Genomic DNA, 15,015 nt, shown 5'->3' on the forward strand with positions numbered 1-15,015 from the left:
CTTTCCTAGATTGTTAGCCTAGATGCACAAATATAATTGATAAATTAAATATTTCTAATATTCAAAAATAATAAATAAGAAGAATAAACTAGCAAATAATTAACTTGACAATATAATAATAAAATGAAGAAAGAGAGAGAAGATGGCCTGTGGATCGAAGCACGCTGATGCGCTGTCCCAAGAAAGTTTATGCCCCCCACGCACGGGTCTGCTGGCACAGATCTCCTGGAGATATGACGACCCAATACAGAACCACATTTTCCCCGTCAGTGCGCCTCCAGGGAAGAAAGAAAAGCACGTTCACGCTTGCAGATAGCTCAAAAGAAACTTAGAAAAATTATGAGGAGAAGAAAAATTTGCTTTATTTCTTTTCTCCCCAATGATCCCTAGAGCCCTTTTTATTTAGACTCTTGAAATAGGGAGAAGAGAAAATTTTGATTGTCTTTGAAATGATCCCTAGAGCCCTTTATATAGGCTCAGGCATGCCAAAAGAAGAAGATTCCCTTTCCGCGGATTGATGACGTGTCTTCTTGTGCTTCTTTGATGCTTTGGCTTATTGCATCTTGGCCGTTCATGCTTTCTTTCTTCTTCGAGGGGCTTTTCCATTCTTGCTCTTGCGCTGGATGCATGACACTTGTCATGGTTTGCTGGAAATTTTTTCATATTTGCTCCCTTGCTTGTGCACGGATGCTTGCCACTTGGCCGTTGACTAATTTAGTTTTCAAAATTTTAAAATATTTAATTTAATTCAATATAAGGTCCAACGAAGTTATATGTGGCAAATGGATCCTGTTGAAAAAAGTCGTTTTCTTCTAAGCTTATTCCCCAATACCATTAATCTAACAAGATGTCATAACTATATTGTTTCTCTACACTGTTTTTTTTTTTTTGTTAGTAAGGGGCTAATAGTAAGTAGAAACATCATCAATAATTATTACGTACACTTTTTTATAATTTATTTTTTTATTTTTTTATTTTTGTTATTCTTCTATTATCATCAAATTATATTTAGATTTTCCTTATCTTTCCGTAGCCTTGTGCTGCTCTTTTTTGGGTCGGATTTTTCCTAGGCGGATTCGACTACGAATCCTAACGGCGACATAGAAGGTAAAACCTTCTCGGATTCAGGTTCATGTCTTTTTTTGGGAATAAAATACGGATCCGATTTTTCCCTAAGAAAATAAATAACTAAACAACGCCGACGCCCCGATCTGCGACCCCTTCTCCCGTTCTTCCTTCCCCTCCTCCTCCGGCCCTGTCTCGCCCCAGCTGCGGCGTTCCGATCGCAACCCCAAGCGCCGCCGCAAATCCTCTCTCTCTCTCTCTCTCTCTCACTCTCTCGTGTCCACGGTCGGCCTCCATCATCTTCTCTAGCGTTTAGCTTTTGGTCTTGCTTTTTCCGTCGCACGCCACCCGTTCAATAGTAGGTCTAGCTGCCGGATTGCCCAAAGTCGAGGAGTACCCTACAAGGTGCGCTGATATTCTTCTTCTCTGAACTCTAGAAGGCTTTAAAAGAACCATGGAAGTATAACATTGGTGTTGCTTAACTAATTGCATCAGTAGAGCAATTTACAGTGCTCTCTCTTGAACAATGCTTTCTTCTTCTATGGTGACATCGGGGTGCCCGCATTAATTGGATAAGTTGATCGAGTTGAGGGTGTTCTCATCTGAAGTAAGAATTATAAGATTATTGTTACGGTAAGATTGCTTTGGTATGAATTTAAAACTGTGAAGACAACTTCTGATTAGTGTTACTACAGCATTCCATATCCGAGCTGGCATTATCTGCCCGCATTCCAACTCCAAACACAAACCGAAAGCGATGTTTAAGACCAGAAATCTTGATGCCAGCGTCATCTTTCTCCTGCCAGTGTTGCATCCTTCCTCTCTCGTTTCTTTGCTTTTCTAGGCTCCTTACTGTCTTTGCATGAGACTATTTGAGGCAACCCCATTTCCACTTGTTGCCGCCGAATGTCGGGTCCGTGATAATTTTCTGTCTCTCAGTCTGCTCGGGTTTTATCGAGGATTTTTTATTCAAGGCATCCTTCTTTTTCCCCTGTAGGTATGACATCCACCATTTAAATCTTTTTCATGGGGCCATAAACTTTTTTCTAGAATTTGTATGAGATAATTCTAATATAATTTCCAAATATAGTTAATCACCACCAGAAAATTCTTCTGTTATCTTTTAATGATTTATTGGCTTCGTTTCAGTGATGTAAATATGGAACTGTGTCTCTGTATGACTCTTTACCTTATAATTTGACTTGGAAATTATCATGACTTCCTACATGTAAGCTTGCTATATCCTATTTTCTTGGGTTGCAGCTTGTCCAAGTGAAGTGGAATCTTAGAGTTGGATTAGTTACTAAGATGCTGCCTGTTTACAAGCTTTACTGAAACAGGTTTGAGAAAGAAACAAATCAGTGAGTTTTACAGGAATAGATGTTTGGTTGCTTTCCATAAAATATGTTTTTCCAAAACCGACAAGACAGGAAACATGAAAAAGAGTTTTATGTAAAAATAGCCTCCCTCTGTTCTTCATAAAACCTGTTGTTTTACAAAGAATCATGTTATGATATTGTTTTAGAAGAACTTACAGGAAACCAAATATCACCTGATTGCATGAGCTTCAATTATGATCAGTTAGGTGGATGCGTTGCCATACCTTAAAAAACAACTTGCTCTCTAGGATTCATAGTAGGCTGGTTAAATGTTTAAAGTTTTTTTCCCCTAAAAATTCAACATCGAGTTCTAGACAATTGGCATTGGATTTAGATTGATAGCTGTTCGCAAAAATCTGCTCAAGCTTGAGGGAAAAGTCTTCTCTGTGCTCCCATAGACAGCCTATTTGGATGAGACAAGGCTTCAATGACAATTATGATGGCTTGTTCTTACTATCCTGAGTCTTCTATGTAGGGTGTGACACTCACCTTGGGATCTTTTTTGAATTTTGCTCCTGCATTCTTTTCTTATGTACCTTACTATTCATTTTTCATAACTCTAGTTCCTTGGTTTTGCAGTCAAATTTGCTTTATACCCACACTAAGTTAGTCAGTAAGTGCTAGCTTCCTCATATATTGGTGTTAGTTTATCCAATCTTCTGCAAATGGAAAAAGTTAGTATTTCTCAACGTGTTATCCTAAAATGACAAAAGTCCCATAGTTCCTAAAAAATTAGGAATCTTAAGCCACTGTTTGAAATGATTGTATATTGATGCAGTTGGAAATGCTACTCCAACAAAATGATGGATAATATCTTATTTGCCTATCTATCTTTCCCTCCTTCCTACAAACCTATGATCAGATGCTTTAGTGGTCTTATTGCAAGACTCTTGGAATGCCATTTTTGTTTGTATGCTACATCCTAGTCATATCTTTATTTTTTTTTTTTGCCTTTCTTCAGTTCTGTAGTTAATTATAGAAGAGGATTTCTAGGTGTTTATGATATCTACAGAGTACATCTGCTATGGCATGCTGTGTATTGTAGTCAAATAAGTGAATAACATGATAGTCATTGGATAAGTAGTGTGGATGTGGTTTAGGAAAAATCAGTTTTCCTTTTAGAATTTTATTTGTGTTTGCAAATTTTGCTTCAGGGTAAAGTTTACAGTTCTAAAAAGCTCTATTATTGGTCATTCATAATCCATGTTAGGAGTTTAAAGTTAAATGTATTTAGAAAAGTTAATAATTATAATGCTGTGAAGTCTTAGAATGGTTAACAGTCGTGTGAGTCAGATGATGTTGAAAGAAATATAAGGCAAATAAAGATCAATTGTGAGTCCTCTAAGGATTAGGGTACAATATTTATGTTTTGTTGGAGCTACAAAATAGTGTTGTATAAAGACAAACAATATTTAAATAATTTATAAGAAATTAGAAAACCATTCTTCTACTTGTGGACTCCACATCTTTCTTCTTTTTGCCCCCTCTCTAACACTTCGTCACACATCCACACTATACCCCTCAATGGTTTGTTTCAAATTGTTATAATGCCTATATAGCAGTTACACCACCTGCTATATGACTTTATTCTAGTAATATAGGAAACATCATATTCTGTAACTTGTAAGGTATAAAAATTATCTTGGTTATTTTTTGTTATTTCACATAGTAAGGGTATACTGTGTCTCAAAAAAAACTAAAAATTAGTTTTTTCTGAACTTTTCAGTCAGATAATCTTGTCAGGATGATTCTTTGACTGGTGATTGTGTTAGAGCGTGGCCTTTATATCTCTATAATGATGTAAAAGTACATGCTAATTACTTGGGAAAATTTTATTTAAGACATGCAAATTAACATGTTTTACGTGTATGTGCTTGTTTATATGACATGGAAATTTCAAATTTTGGTTTTAGATTTGATGTGCTTTTTATCCAGTTGTTTGTCCCTGTTTTGAGTTGAGAAAGTGCTTTCACTTGGATGATCCCTTTTTATAGTTTTGCTTACATAATCCCTTGAACAACTTTGTTTTCTTAAGTAAAATGGCAATACATTGTTCTACTTTTATCTGTGTGCAGATAAGTTGAAGCAATGGCAGGAGTGATGCAGAAGTTTGTTCTTGCATCCATGATCATGTGGTTGGCTCCGATGGCAATACTATATGGATTTAATCATCATATTATTCCTGGTATGCTTACTTGTCCTGCTATCATTTATGCATCTTTATTGATTATTAATTATACTGACCTTTTTCAACCCTCCTTAACAAGTTTGTGAAAAGGCCATATCCTTATAGTTCAATATTGCCTTTGTGCAATGCCTTCAAGTTTCCACTTCAGATTAACGCTAGAATTGCCTATTGAGTATTGACCATTCTTTTCTTACTATAAAGAGGTGGTTTGATGAAAAGTACAGAATTTCACCATTCACTAGGATTTCTGTAATTTAGCTTTGTGAGACTAGTCAATTTAATTCCAATAATTGGCAGCTGACTGTCCACTTGTTGTCAAATGGGAACTCCAATTTTGTAGTTAATGTTGGCCTTCTATATTGTTAAGCAAATATCGGAATACCAACTTCTATCATACTTTCCTGATGATATCTACTGTGTCATGTTGTTGGGGACAGGGATTGTTAGGGTGTGGAAGGCCATCATGATGCCCCTTCTTGTCTACATTGGCCTGTTATGTGATAGCATAGTTGCAGCCTGATGTAACCAAACCTAGCTGAGTTATGACATGAATTTTGTTTAAGGAGGAAGGATGAGTTTTTTGTTTGAAATTGAATTTTTGTTTAAGTCTCTAGTCTAGAGACAATTGAATTGAAGTATTTATTACAATGCTAATCAATTGTGATCCTTTTGCTCTCTTCAAAAGTTACTGAACATTTGAAATTCAATGAATCCATGCCCCCGCTCCCCCCGCCATAAAAAAAGAGAAAGGAAAAGAATGGGAAACAATATCATTAGTTTCTACAAGTAATACTCCACCATGATTAAGCTTAAGGCCCCACTAAGATGGACTCGATGCTTATTCTTAAGTATCCCATCTCAAACCCACCATGAGCTCACTTATTTACTATGAATACATGTTCTCTAATGTAAATGGTTTTGGCCAATGAGAATCCCGAATACTAACTTCCTTAACCATGCAGACTCTTCTATTACCAATCCCTTTCCACCAATTTTCTAGGAAAGCTCAAGAGATGGTCACCATCCATAATTTATCCACATCCAAGCCTAAACTATGGGGTAAGAGAAAAAAATAGCAAGAATTTGCTTAAACAAATCAAACTCTCACTTTGTTTCTTATCCCTTGGCCGATGTGATGACACCATTGTTTACTAGCACAAGCTCTTCGTTTTAGATCTTCCACTCTCAGCAATCAATTGTGTGTAGGTTCTCCAGCTACATCTCTGCTTTCTCTCTTAGATTTTGATGTACCTTCATTTGAAGAGCAATTTTAGGTGAGATGCTATAGTGTGGTTAGTCATGGAGATGTTTATATTGAAGATTGGAGCATAAGACTTTCAAAGGCTTGCTTGTGGGGATTTCAGATAGGACCAAAGGTTTCCTTTCAATTAATATTGAAATTTGATGGGGTTTGGCATCTTCTTGCTTGCATAAGGAATACAAACTTGATAGCTTTCTTCCATTATCATTTGTCAAGATACTTGCTTATCAACTTAAGTAAGGTGAGTTCCTCCCAAACCTCTGGTTCCTCTTTTTGCATTAATTTTATTTTCTGAAACATATGTACATGGATGGGAGGGGATAGTGCTATTAAAATCTTATTTGCTTGTCAATAGTGTTTTATTAGAAAAAACGCTACTAACTATTACCTTGTCTTTCTTAACACTGGGTCCAACCTCATATATTTTAGATTGAATTCTTTTGCTCATAAAAATTCTGTATTAGTACTTTTCTGTTTTTATGCAATGTTACAAACATAAGATTATTTATGTCCAATGTGCATAAATATATCCATTTGGTATTTCTATATGTTCATAATAAAAATAAATGTTACGTAGGCATGAGCTGAGCCAAACCAATTGTTTGGTTGTTTTTAACTTTGCTAGACAGCTGGGTCATATTGATCTGTTTTGCTAATAAAAATTCTGTATTAGTACTTTTCTAATTTTGTACAATGTTTTTGTCCAATTTGCATAAATATATCCATTGCATATGTTAATAAGAAAAAAAGATAAATGTTACATAGACATGAGCTAAGCCATGCCAAGGATGTGGTCGCGTGAAATTTGCTAGACTGTTAGGTCATACATGTTAAGAATACTTTCATGCTAGTCCACGACTCGATCAAGCTTGCACATATATTGTAGCTGAGGATTGTCATGTTTTCAAAATAACAAGCCCAAGCTTATAGGAATTTATTGAAGCAGTTGAGCTTGTAGATTTTTGAATTTGACTTGTTTATGAGTCTTAAAATGTGGCTTAATGTGAGTTTGTTCTTTATTAAAAGAGATTTAACGAGCTAAATTAGAGCCACTTATAAGTTACTCTTTCTAATTTCATGTTGTACCTAAAATTCAACATAACACATCTACTTGGCTAAACTTAGGTCTAAAATGGGATTGCATGGAGCATCATGAGAAGCACCATGTTGTCATATAAATGCATTGGCTAGAGATTCAGAGGGCCCAGCATCATGAGAACTACCATTTTCTGGCATAGCTATATCAGCTATTTTAGATTCAAGTCCTGAGACTTGAAAGGATGAACATCTTGGGATGAACCTTTTTGAGAGGTTCTTTAAAGAATGATCTGATAAAGAATGAACTGATAAAGAATGAACTGATAGTAGATGGTTTTCTCATTGTTAAACCTAAGTTTAGCCAAATCTAAGTATTAGATTGAACTTTAGGTACTTTAGGTAAAAAATTACAAAGACTAACTCGTAAGTAGCTCTAGTTTGGCTTTTCAAGCTCATTTGATAAGAAGAAGCTCACATTAAGCCATGTTTGAAAGCTTGTCTTGTAGACGAACTGAATTGAAGAATCCACTAGCCTGAATAAATATTTATAGGCTTTGGGCTGCCAAAATATCTCATATACATAATACCTATGGGATTTTTCAATCCTTGGGAGCCACGCCCCACTCTCTCCCCAGTCCCCTGCTCCCTGCCCCTGTTGGTACAGTTGATGCATTTATGCATCATTGCATGCCAAGCAGTGGCAGTAGTAGTTGTTTTGGTTGTTCTACGTGCCAATAAGGCATTGGCACAATACTTTCCATATTTTGCATCATCATCCCTTTAAGGGAAGTTACTCTACCACCATTTAGATGAGATAATAGTCTAGCCACAAGCAATTTTTAAGGGAAGTTACTCTACCACCAAGTATTTCCACTGCCAATTGTAGCATACCCTACACATGAATATGCAAGTCCTTAAAGACTTCCATTTTAACGCAAACACACTAGATTACTATTTTGGTATTCTTCTGCTAGCAAAGAGAGGTGAAAAGGTGGGGAATGGATGGATATTTCTGCTCCATCTTGATTACATAGGGGTGGCAATTGGTCTAGTCGGGTTTGGGTTCCCCCCTCCCAGGCAAAAAAATAAAATAAAAAAACTTGCTTCATAGCCGACCCATTTATAATCATGTTGGAAAACTTAAACCCATACCCAACCCATCTGTTTTATATAAACTCATACCTGCCACCAACCCATTTAAGTTTTCATTCATTAATCGTGTGTATAACTGAAAAAGTAGAGTAAAATATGGTATTCAAAGATCACAAACAACGATATTAAATTGAACTTAAAATATATCATCATAGTTACAATAAACTTAGAATTTTAGGATATACAAAGGTCATGAACTAATTAATGCTAAAACTAGGTAAAATATAACCATATATCCTAAAATCCCATGGGCTACCACGTCCATACTCATTATAACTTTTTCTAGGAATTGAGTAACTAAACCATATGAAAAGAAATTAGAGACTATCAACTATGTTATATCTGGGAGGTGGTTCTTGACAGGATCACCCTGGGTAAGCCATCAGGTTCAGGGGCTAATCCCGAACCTGCACATTTAAAATATGATTGATATCGGGTCAACCCAGAACTGACCGATTACAAAGAAAGCCCCACTGAACCCATTTATGTTGGGTGGGTTCGTGCAGGCTGGTGGTGTGGATTGGCTTCCCCCTCCCCCCGCCCTCTTTCTTTCTTTGTGAATCAATATTGTCTCAATGCCATGAGTTTCTGCTGCAGTTACTTATGTCAATATGGCTTATGAGTTTTATTTCTTCTGCTGTGGTTTTGACCATGAAAATAGAAAGTAACAGGCTTGTCATCTGCTGCCTTATTTTATTCTTTTCTTTTACATTTTTGTATTTTTGTATATCTAGTTTTCTTTAATGAATAAGCCCTTTCAGTTCTCCTGACTATGTACTTTTTTTGGGGTCCTCTTTTGAACAGGTTCAGGTCAGCTTTCATCCTCATCCCAAACACTTTTAAGTGGATTCCTTGCGGTTATATCAGTGAATCTAGTGATCGTGTTGTATATCATTATGGCCATGAAGGAACCTGCCAATCGCGAGCTCCAGCCAGATCCAGCCTTTTTGGCTGAGGCCAAAGCCAGCATTAACCAATCTGCAGCCACAACAAGCAATCACGATGCCCAATCCCGGGACAAAGTGGAGTAAGGATTATTGTCAGTGAAATTTGTATGTCTTATAATTTAAACTCTTCTCTTATTTCACTTCCATGTCTTCCATCATAAAGCAAAAGGGACAATATTGTTGTGCTAGTTTACCACTTGGATTGTATTGGTGCAAATGCAGTAAATTTTGACTTCAAATGATTTTAGCTTAGTATATTTTCTATATCCTAACGGTTTGGAAACAATCTAAAAACTTACTGCTTTTTGGGGATATGACAGAAATGTATGAGCTAGAAATGTTGTGATATGACATTAGTAGAATTACAAATTATATTACATTACACCAAGTGTAGGGAATAACCTACATGATGTTAGTAGTGTTACAATCACTGTATTACATTTCCCAGCCCATCTATAGAGCAAAAGTCACTGCTCTTGTTGCAAGCTACCCGTGCCATCTTCAGTAAACTCAAAGAATCGAATGATGTGGATGCAACCCTGAATAGCTACATGGAGAGTAGGTGAAGAGATGAACCTGTGAAAAATTCTCACTGAAGCAAGGGTGAAACATCCATGTGAAAAGAGCAGGTAAATAAAAACCAAAAACATGAAGCTCGCAATCAAGTTTATCCTAAAGATATTATTCATCTCTCTCTCTTTCTCAATGTGCTCCTACACCAAACAGCAAGACTTGATCAAGCATAACCTGTGAACTTGAACATGCATTACCTGTGAAAAAGCTAATAAGAATTTGATATTGATTATAGCTAGAGTTGGTTATGGTTTAGATTGTGGGGAAAGTTGACTTGGTTGGGTTTGAGCAATTCTAAACTGCCAGTAACAGAAATGTGCTGATTAAGATTTGGTGAAATTAGACATTGGTAATGAGAACATTTAGATGCATCTCCTTTAAGCTTCTCTTGGCCTTTGTGGAGTTCATCAGCTTCCTTTTGGCTTTACCAATTTTGACAATCCTTGGCACTGACATAATATGAATTTGTGGAATTAAGCCACCATAGTTATAGCAATGAAGTTTAATTGTGCCTTTTCGTTAACTTTCTTTAAGGTTTTATGTTAAAAAAGTGGGATTAAAACCATTTTCAAATAAAAATGTCCTTATGAATAAAAAAGTCTTTACTATCTAAATCGACACAAAAAAATGTTGGTGTTTGAGGATGAGTTTTAGCCTTCAAAATTATCCGATTTATCCCAATTTGTCCATCACTTTTTTTCCTTGATGGATTTTTTGTAAGTGAAGTTGCTCTCTAGACATAATATTGCAACAGATGATTCAAGTTTTCTTATAGTTTTAACTAGCTTTACGCCCACGAGAGAGCTATAATAAATTCAGATGGCAAACAATTCGATACTAAACATATTGTTTGTTGTTTGTATATTGATACGATTATATCTGTCAATTATGTGCCAGAGGCTGGTGAAGACTATCTTTACTACATGGTATTTGCGAGAGTTAGAGAAGACCATTGTCTCGAAGCCTTTTTTGCACTCTCTATCTTCTCCAAAAATTTTAAGTTTTGTCGTGCCAAAATGTTGAGTTTTTCATGGTAATCAAGTGCTGCATGATACTGAAATGGCCGAAGGCTGGTGTATCCAGAGAACCTCTCCGGAATGCTGGGCGGCATAGGAGGCGATCCAGTTAGCATCTTAATATTTTTGGAATGGGATTATAGGCACAGAATCTGTGAAAAAATCTAGAATAATTCAAATAAGAAGGTTTTTTTTTTTTTTGATGAGATAGCCGCACAAAGGGTTTCTGGTCTCCACCCAATTTATCGAGATAATAAAGTATAAACTCATGCAAGTGGGACTTCAATCCAGATCATTACCAACTCCTTCCTCTAATTTTACCAACTGAAGTAGTTGATACCCAAGACTCATGTCAAAACTAACACAATAAAATAGCAACACAATTACTATCAATAAAAGGAGCATCATTATGGTTTTAATAATAATCCATTAGCCCATGATTAAGTTACTAATAGTCTGCTAACGGAGCTCAGAATTCATGAATAGTTCGACATTCTTGATTATATTAAATGTACAAGAACATACCAAGGAAAATGTCATGAATGATTGGAGCTTTTTTTTAATAACTAGGAAAGAGGATATCGTTACCTGGACTATCATATTATACCTACAGTTGAAATGAAAGCATCCTTGACCTCAGGGAGTCCATATCCTTAGCTGAGCATCCTATTCCAATCTTTGAGACAGATAAGGTCCACAGAAAGAGCATGACCTCTTTCCCTTCCCACCATCCCTCACAGCGTGTCCCAAAGACTTGGCACCTATGCCTTAAGGCTAAGATGCACCCACATGGTCCTCTTTGAAGCAAAGGTTGAGATTCAAAGTTTTGGCAAATGCCAGGACCCGCCACCTCCACTCAACCATGAAAAGAACTCTTCTGAAGTCTAGATGTGGGGGCTGGGCCTTGCATGTCCTAAATATTTCAACATTTGAATCAAAGAACAAAGATATTGGGGATAGCAGTTGCCATAGATTAGGTAAGCTACTTTTCAGTTGATAGAAAAGTGAATATCCCTGCAATATGGCAACCTTGGTCTCTGAAAATTGATGGTGCCAGTTGCTTGGGCCTTGGTTGATAATGCTTGAGATATTTAATTGGGAAAAATGTGAGAAGTCTTGAGGGTAAAAGCTGCACATTGGATGGTCCATAGACATCTATGTGACATAATGTTATCCACCAATAAAAATTGATGAATCTTGTCTTGTTTTAATTAATAAATGTTTTTGATTTCTGGTATATTTCAGCAGAAGTGCAAACAAGAATTGCCTAGATGATGTTTATAGAGCTACCTTTTGAGAATAAGTTTTATGGTAGTGCATCCCAGGGATAGCCAAATTGCCTCCAGATTCCACAAGAGTAAAAGAAAAGAAAATGGTAAAACCTTGCAAACAATCCTATAAAGCAAGTATAGGATAGGTTTGGAAACTTGTGTGGCAGCTTTCTGTAAGCTGAAATTTTCTACAGGCTGATATTGTCTTGAGGATTATTTGTGGGAGTTGTATTCTAACACATGAAAATGTGGCAAATGTAAGCTAAATTTTGTACAGGCTGATATTAATGGTCTTTTTCATCTTTAGCTACATGGACATGTAGAAAAAGAAGTGAGGAGAATCACAGTGACATGATTCAGGCTATGTTAAGAAGTACTTGACTATCCAGGAATTTGTAACGAAAATCTTATCATAGCTTGCTTGTACCTTGTAGGTCCTATTGACATTTTATGAAGTTTATAAAACCCAATTTGACTTACACCACAGTATAGGGTTGCTGCTAAGCCTAGTTCATCTCAAAGTAAAAGAAGCTATGGCTTCATTAAAAGTTCTCTCTTACTTGGTTATGGTAAGAAAGAATGGTTTGAAAATATCTATGGATTAAATCAGAATACTATAATAAAGCCTCATAATGCTACCCTAAAAAATAATTTAGATTGAGCTACCAGGAGAAAATAACACACAGGTCTCTTAAGACCATCAACTAAAAAATTACAATTATTGATGTTTTTGATAATATTACTATGGATCGCATGTTCACCTTCAGAAAGCCATGAAATTAACTATTCTAACATCTAAAAGGTGCATTTGGGAAGTGATGGAACTTTGCACTTCAATAACATATAAGAATTTTCTTGGTTTCTTGATGGGTGTAAACCTTTCGGAGTTGGATGAATGTTGGAAGGAAGACTTAGAAGCCAAAACTACTTAATCTAGCTAAATATCTTTCCAAAAAATAAAAATACTTTTACCATTCAAAATTTGAACATCAACATCACACTTAAAAGCCTTACTGATTTAACACCATCTGGAAGTTCTAAATAGCATTTGTATTTTTAAGGCTGAGAGACTTGCTACCTTCCTTCTATGATACATTAATACTTGCTTCGATTGATTTGCACCTATTTATTTCCATTTAATATAGCAGACTCATCATCATTTTTCAAGAAGAGTCATCTCTATTTTCTTAATACTAAAAAATATAAGACCTTCATACTCTGTATTCTATAATTATAATCCTGTACTGTCAAATGGTACACCCTTCATGCCGATCCATATAATCTTGAGAAAAATTTTTAGAGTTCTATTAAATTTATTTTATTGATAACTTGTTATAGTAGATAGACAATAATGTGAGATACTGTTACAAACTGCATTAACAAATGATTCTTCTATCTAGAGACCACATATGCCCTTCTTCTCTTGTTGGACATCTCTAGTTTTTCTTAACCAATTGAAACTCGTCCTACTAAAGAAAACTTTGTAATCATCGAGGAAAGTTATTTTGTGTTCAACGAGTCCCCCATCTTGGAGTTCAATGTCTATCTATTAAAAATCTTTTCCAAGGGATGTCAATGAACTTTTTAGAAAGTTATTTTACTGAAAAAAGTCCCAATTAAATAAATACAGAAATTTGTTTACTTTAACATTCTACTTTTCCAGTTCTACATATATATGATTAGCATATAATAGACTTAATATGCAATAGAAATTGGTGGTTGACCAAATTCGAAAATGATACTTGCTAATTTGGTTATTTTTAAGATTGCCTTTAGTCCATTCACATAGAATGGAGGGGATCTCATGGTTCTAATCCTTTTCGACATAAATCTCTTCCTTGGTTGGATTACTTACTAAAGAAATTACTGAAGAAAGACTAGATATATACCCGTATTATCTCCAACAAACTATATTCATATTTTCTAGTAGACCCAGTAATAGTTATTTTACAAATCCACTTTCCCTTCTAGAAGAGTTTTTTGAGTCGGTAGAAAGTAAGCTACATATAAGTAAAGTTGTTCAAAATTAGTTTTACCTTCAGCAGTATTCACATAGAATGGGGGGGAGACTTTATTGTTTTTGTCATTTTCCATATAAGATCTCTCACCCAATTGGACCCTTACTAAAAAGAAGATTCTTTTAAAAGGAATTTCCAATTTATATATCTACGCTTAAATTCTCCCCCGGAAAACTCTTTCATTTATATTTTCAGTCCATCCTATAATAGGTGTTTTATTAATATCCACTTTCAAAATAATTTCTTAACTCTTATTCTTGCATATATCTAAAAGTCACTCAAGAAAACAAAAAAAGAAATGTTGTCAAAAGTTAGTATTGCTTGAGCAAGGACTCTCTAAGAGAAATTTCTGTGTAACAACCTAGGCTTTCATCCAAAGAGGCTAATTAAAAGATTTTATTTAAATTTCTTAGTCCTATATAATTATCCAAGATCTTCTTAGCATATAACCAATTTTGGACTAAACACAAGCTCGCACAGGCTCTCACATATCCTTCAATATTTGAATACTCTTTTCTGATTGACCGTTGGTCTATAGGTGCAAAGTAGTACCGAAGTTCTACTTAGTCTCCAATGTCTTATGCCAACCCTTCTAAAATTGCGATACAAATTAGGTATCTCTATCTAATATAATAGTTACAAGAACCCTCCATAGCTTTACAATTTCTTTTGAATACATTTTTGCTAGTCTTTCAAAATTAAAACTAACTCTAATAGAAAAAAAGTGTCCAAAATTCGTCAATCTGCTCACAATCACCCAAACTACATCATTTGCATTAGGAGTCTTGGATAACCCTAATACAAAATACTTGCTAATATACTTCCACTTCCATACTGCATGTCAAGAAGCTGTAAGTCTTGCTAGCCTCTCGTACGTAGCTTTAACCTGTTGATATACTAAGCATTAGACCACAAACTGAGCATTGTTCCTCTCATGCTATTCAACCAATAAAACTCTTTTAAATCTTTAGACATTTTAGGGTCTCGAATATGTACTCTGGGTATCCTGTTTGATGAGCCTCTTCTAAAATTCCAATTTTTAAATATAAATTTATTGGCACATGAAGCCTTTTCCTGAATCTCCAAGATCATCATCATGGATTCAAA

The 15,015-nt window shown here is 35.5% G+C and overlaps 1 protein-coding gene across 3 annotated transcripts; it reads left to right on the forward strand.

Annotated features, from left to right (window-relative positions):
• Positions 1–1,196: 1,196 nt before the first annotated feature.
• On the forward strand, positions 1,197–9,324 carry LOC103723335. 3 transcript variants are annotated; one of them, XM_026800050.2, is made up of 4 exons: positions 1,197–1,470; positions 2,329–2,405; positions 4,520–4,629; positions 8,888–9,324. In XM_026800050.2, exons 3-4 carry the CDS (start codon positions 4,533–4,535, stop codon positions 9,112–9,114), a joined length of 324 nt encoding a protein of 107 aa, XP_026655851.1. In that variant the 5' UTR covers positions 1,197–1,470; positions 2,329–2,405; positions 4,520–4,532; the 3' UTR covers positions 9,115–9,324. The 3 variants fall into 3 exon arrangements, with proteins under 3 accessions (XP_026655851.1, XP_008812442.1, XP_038988495.1); XM_008814220.4 differs by lacking the exon at positions 2,329–2,405; XM_039132567.1 differs by lacking the exons at positions 1,197–1,470; positions 2,329–2,405 and adding an exon at positions 1,521–2,062.
• The last annotated feature ends 5,691 nt before the right edge of the window (positions 9,325–15,015 follow it).

This window comes from Phoenix dactylifera, chromosome 12, assembly GCF_009389715.1.
Source record: "Phoenix dactylifera cultivar Barhee BC4 chromosome 12, palm_55x_up_171113_PBpolish2nd_filt_p, whole genome shotgun sequence".
Lineage (NCBI taxonomy): Eukaryota > Viridiplantae > Streptophyta > Magnoliopsida > Arecales > Arecaceae > Phoenix > Phoenix dactylifera.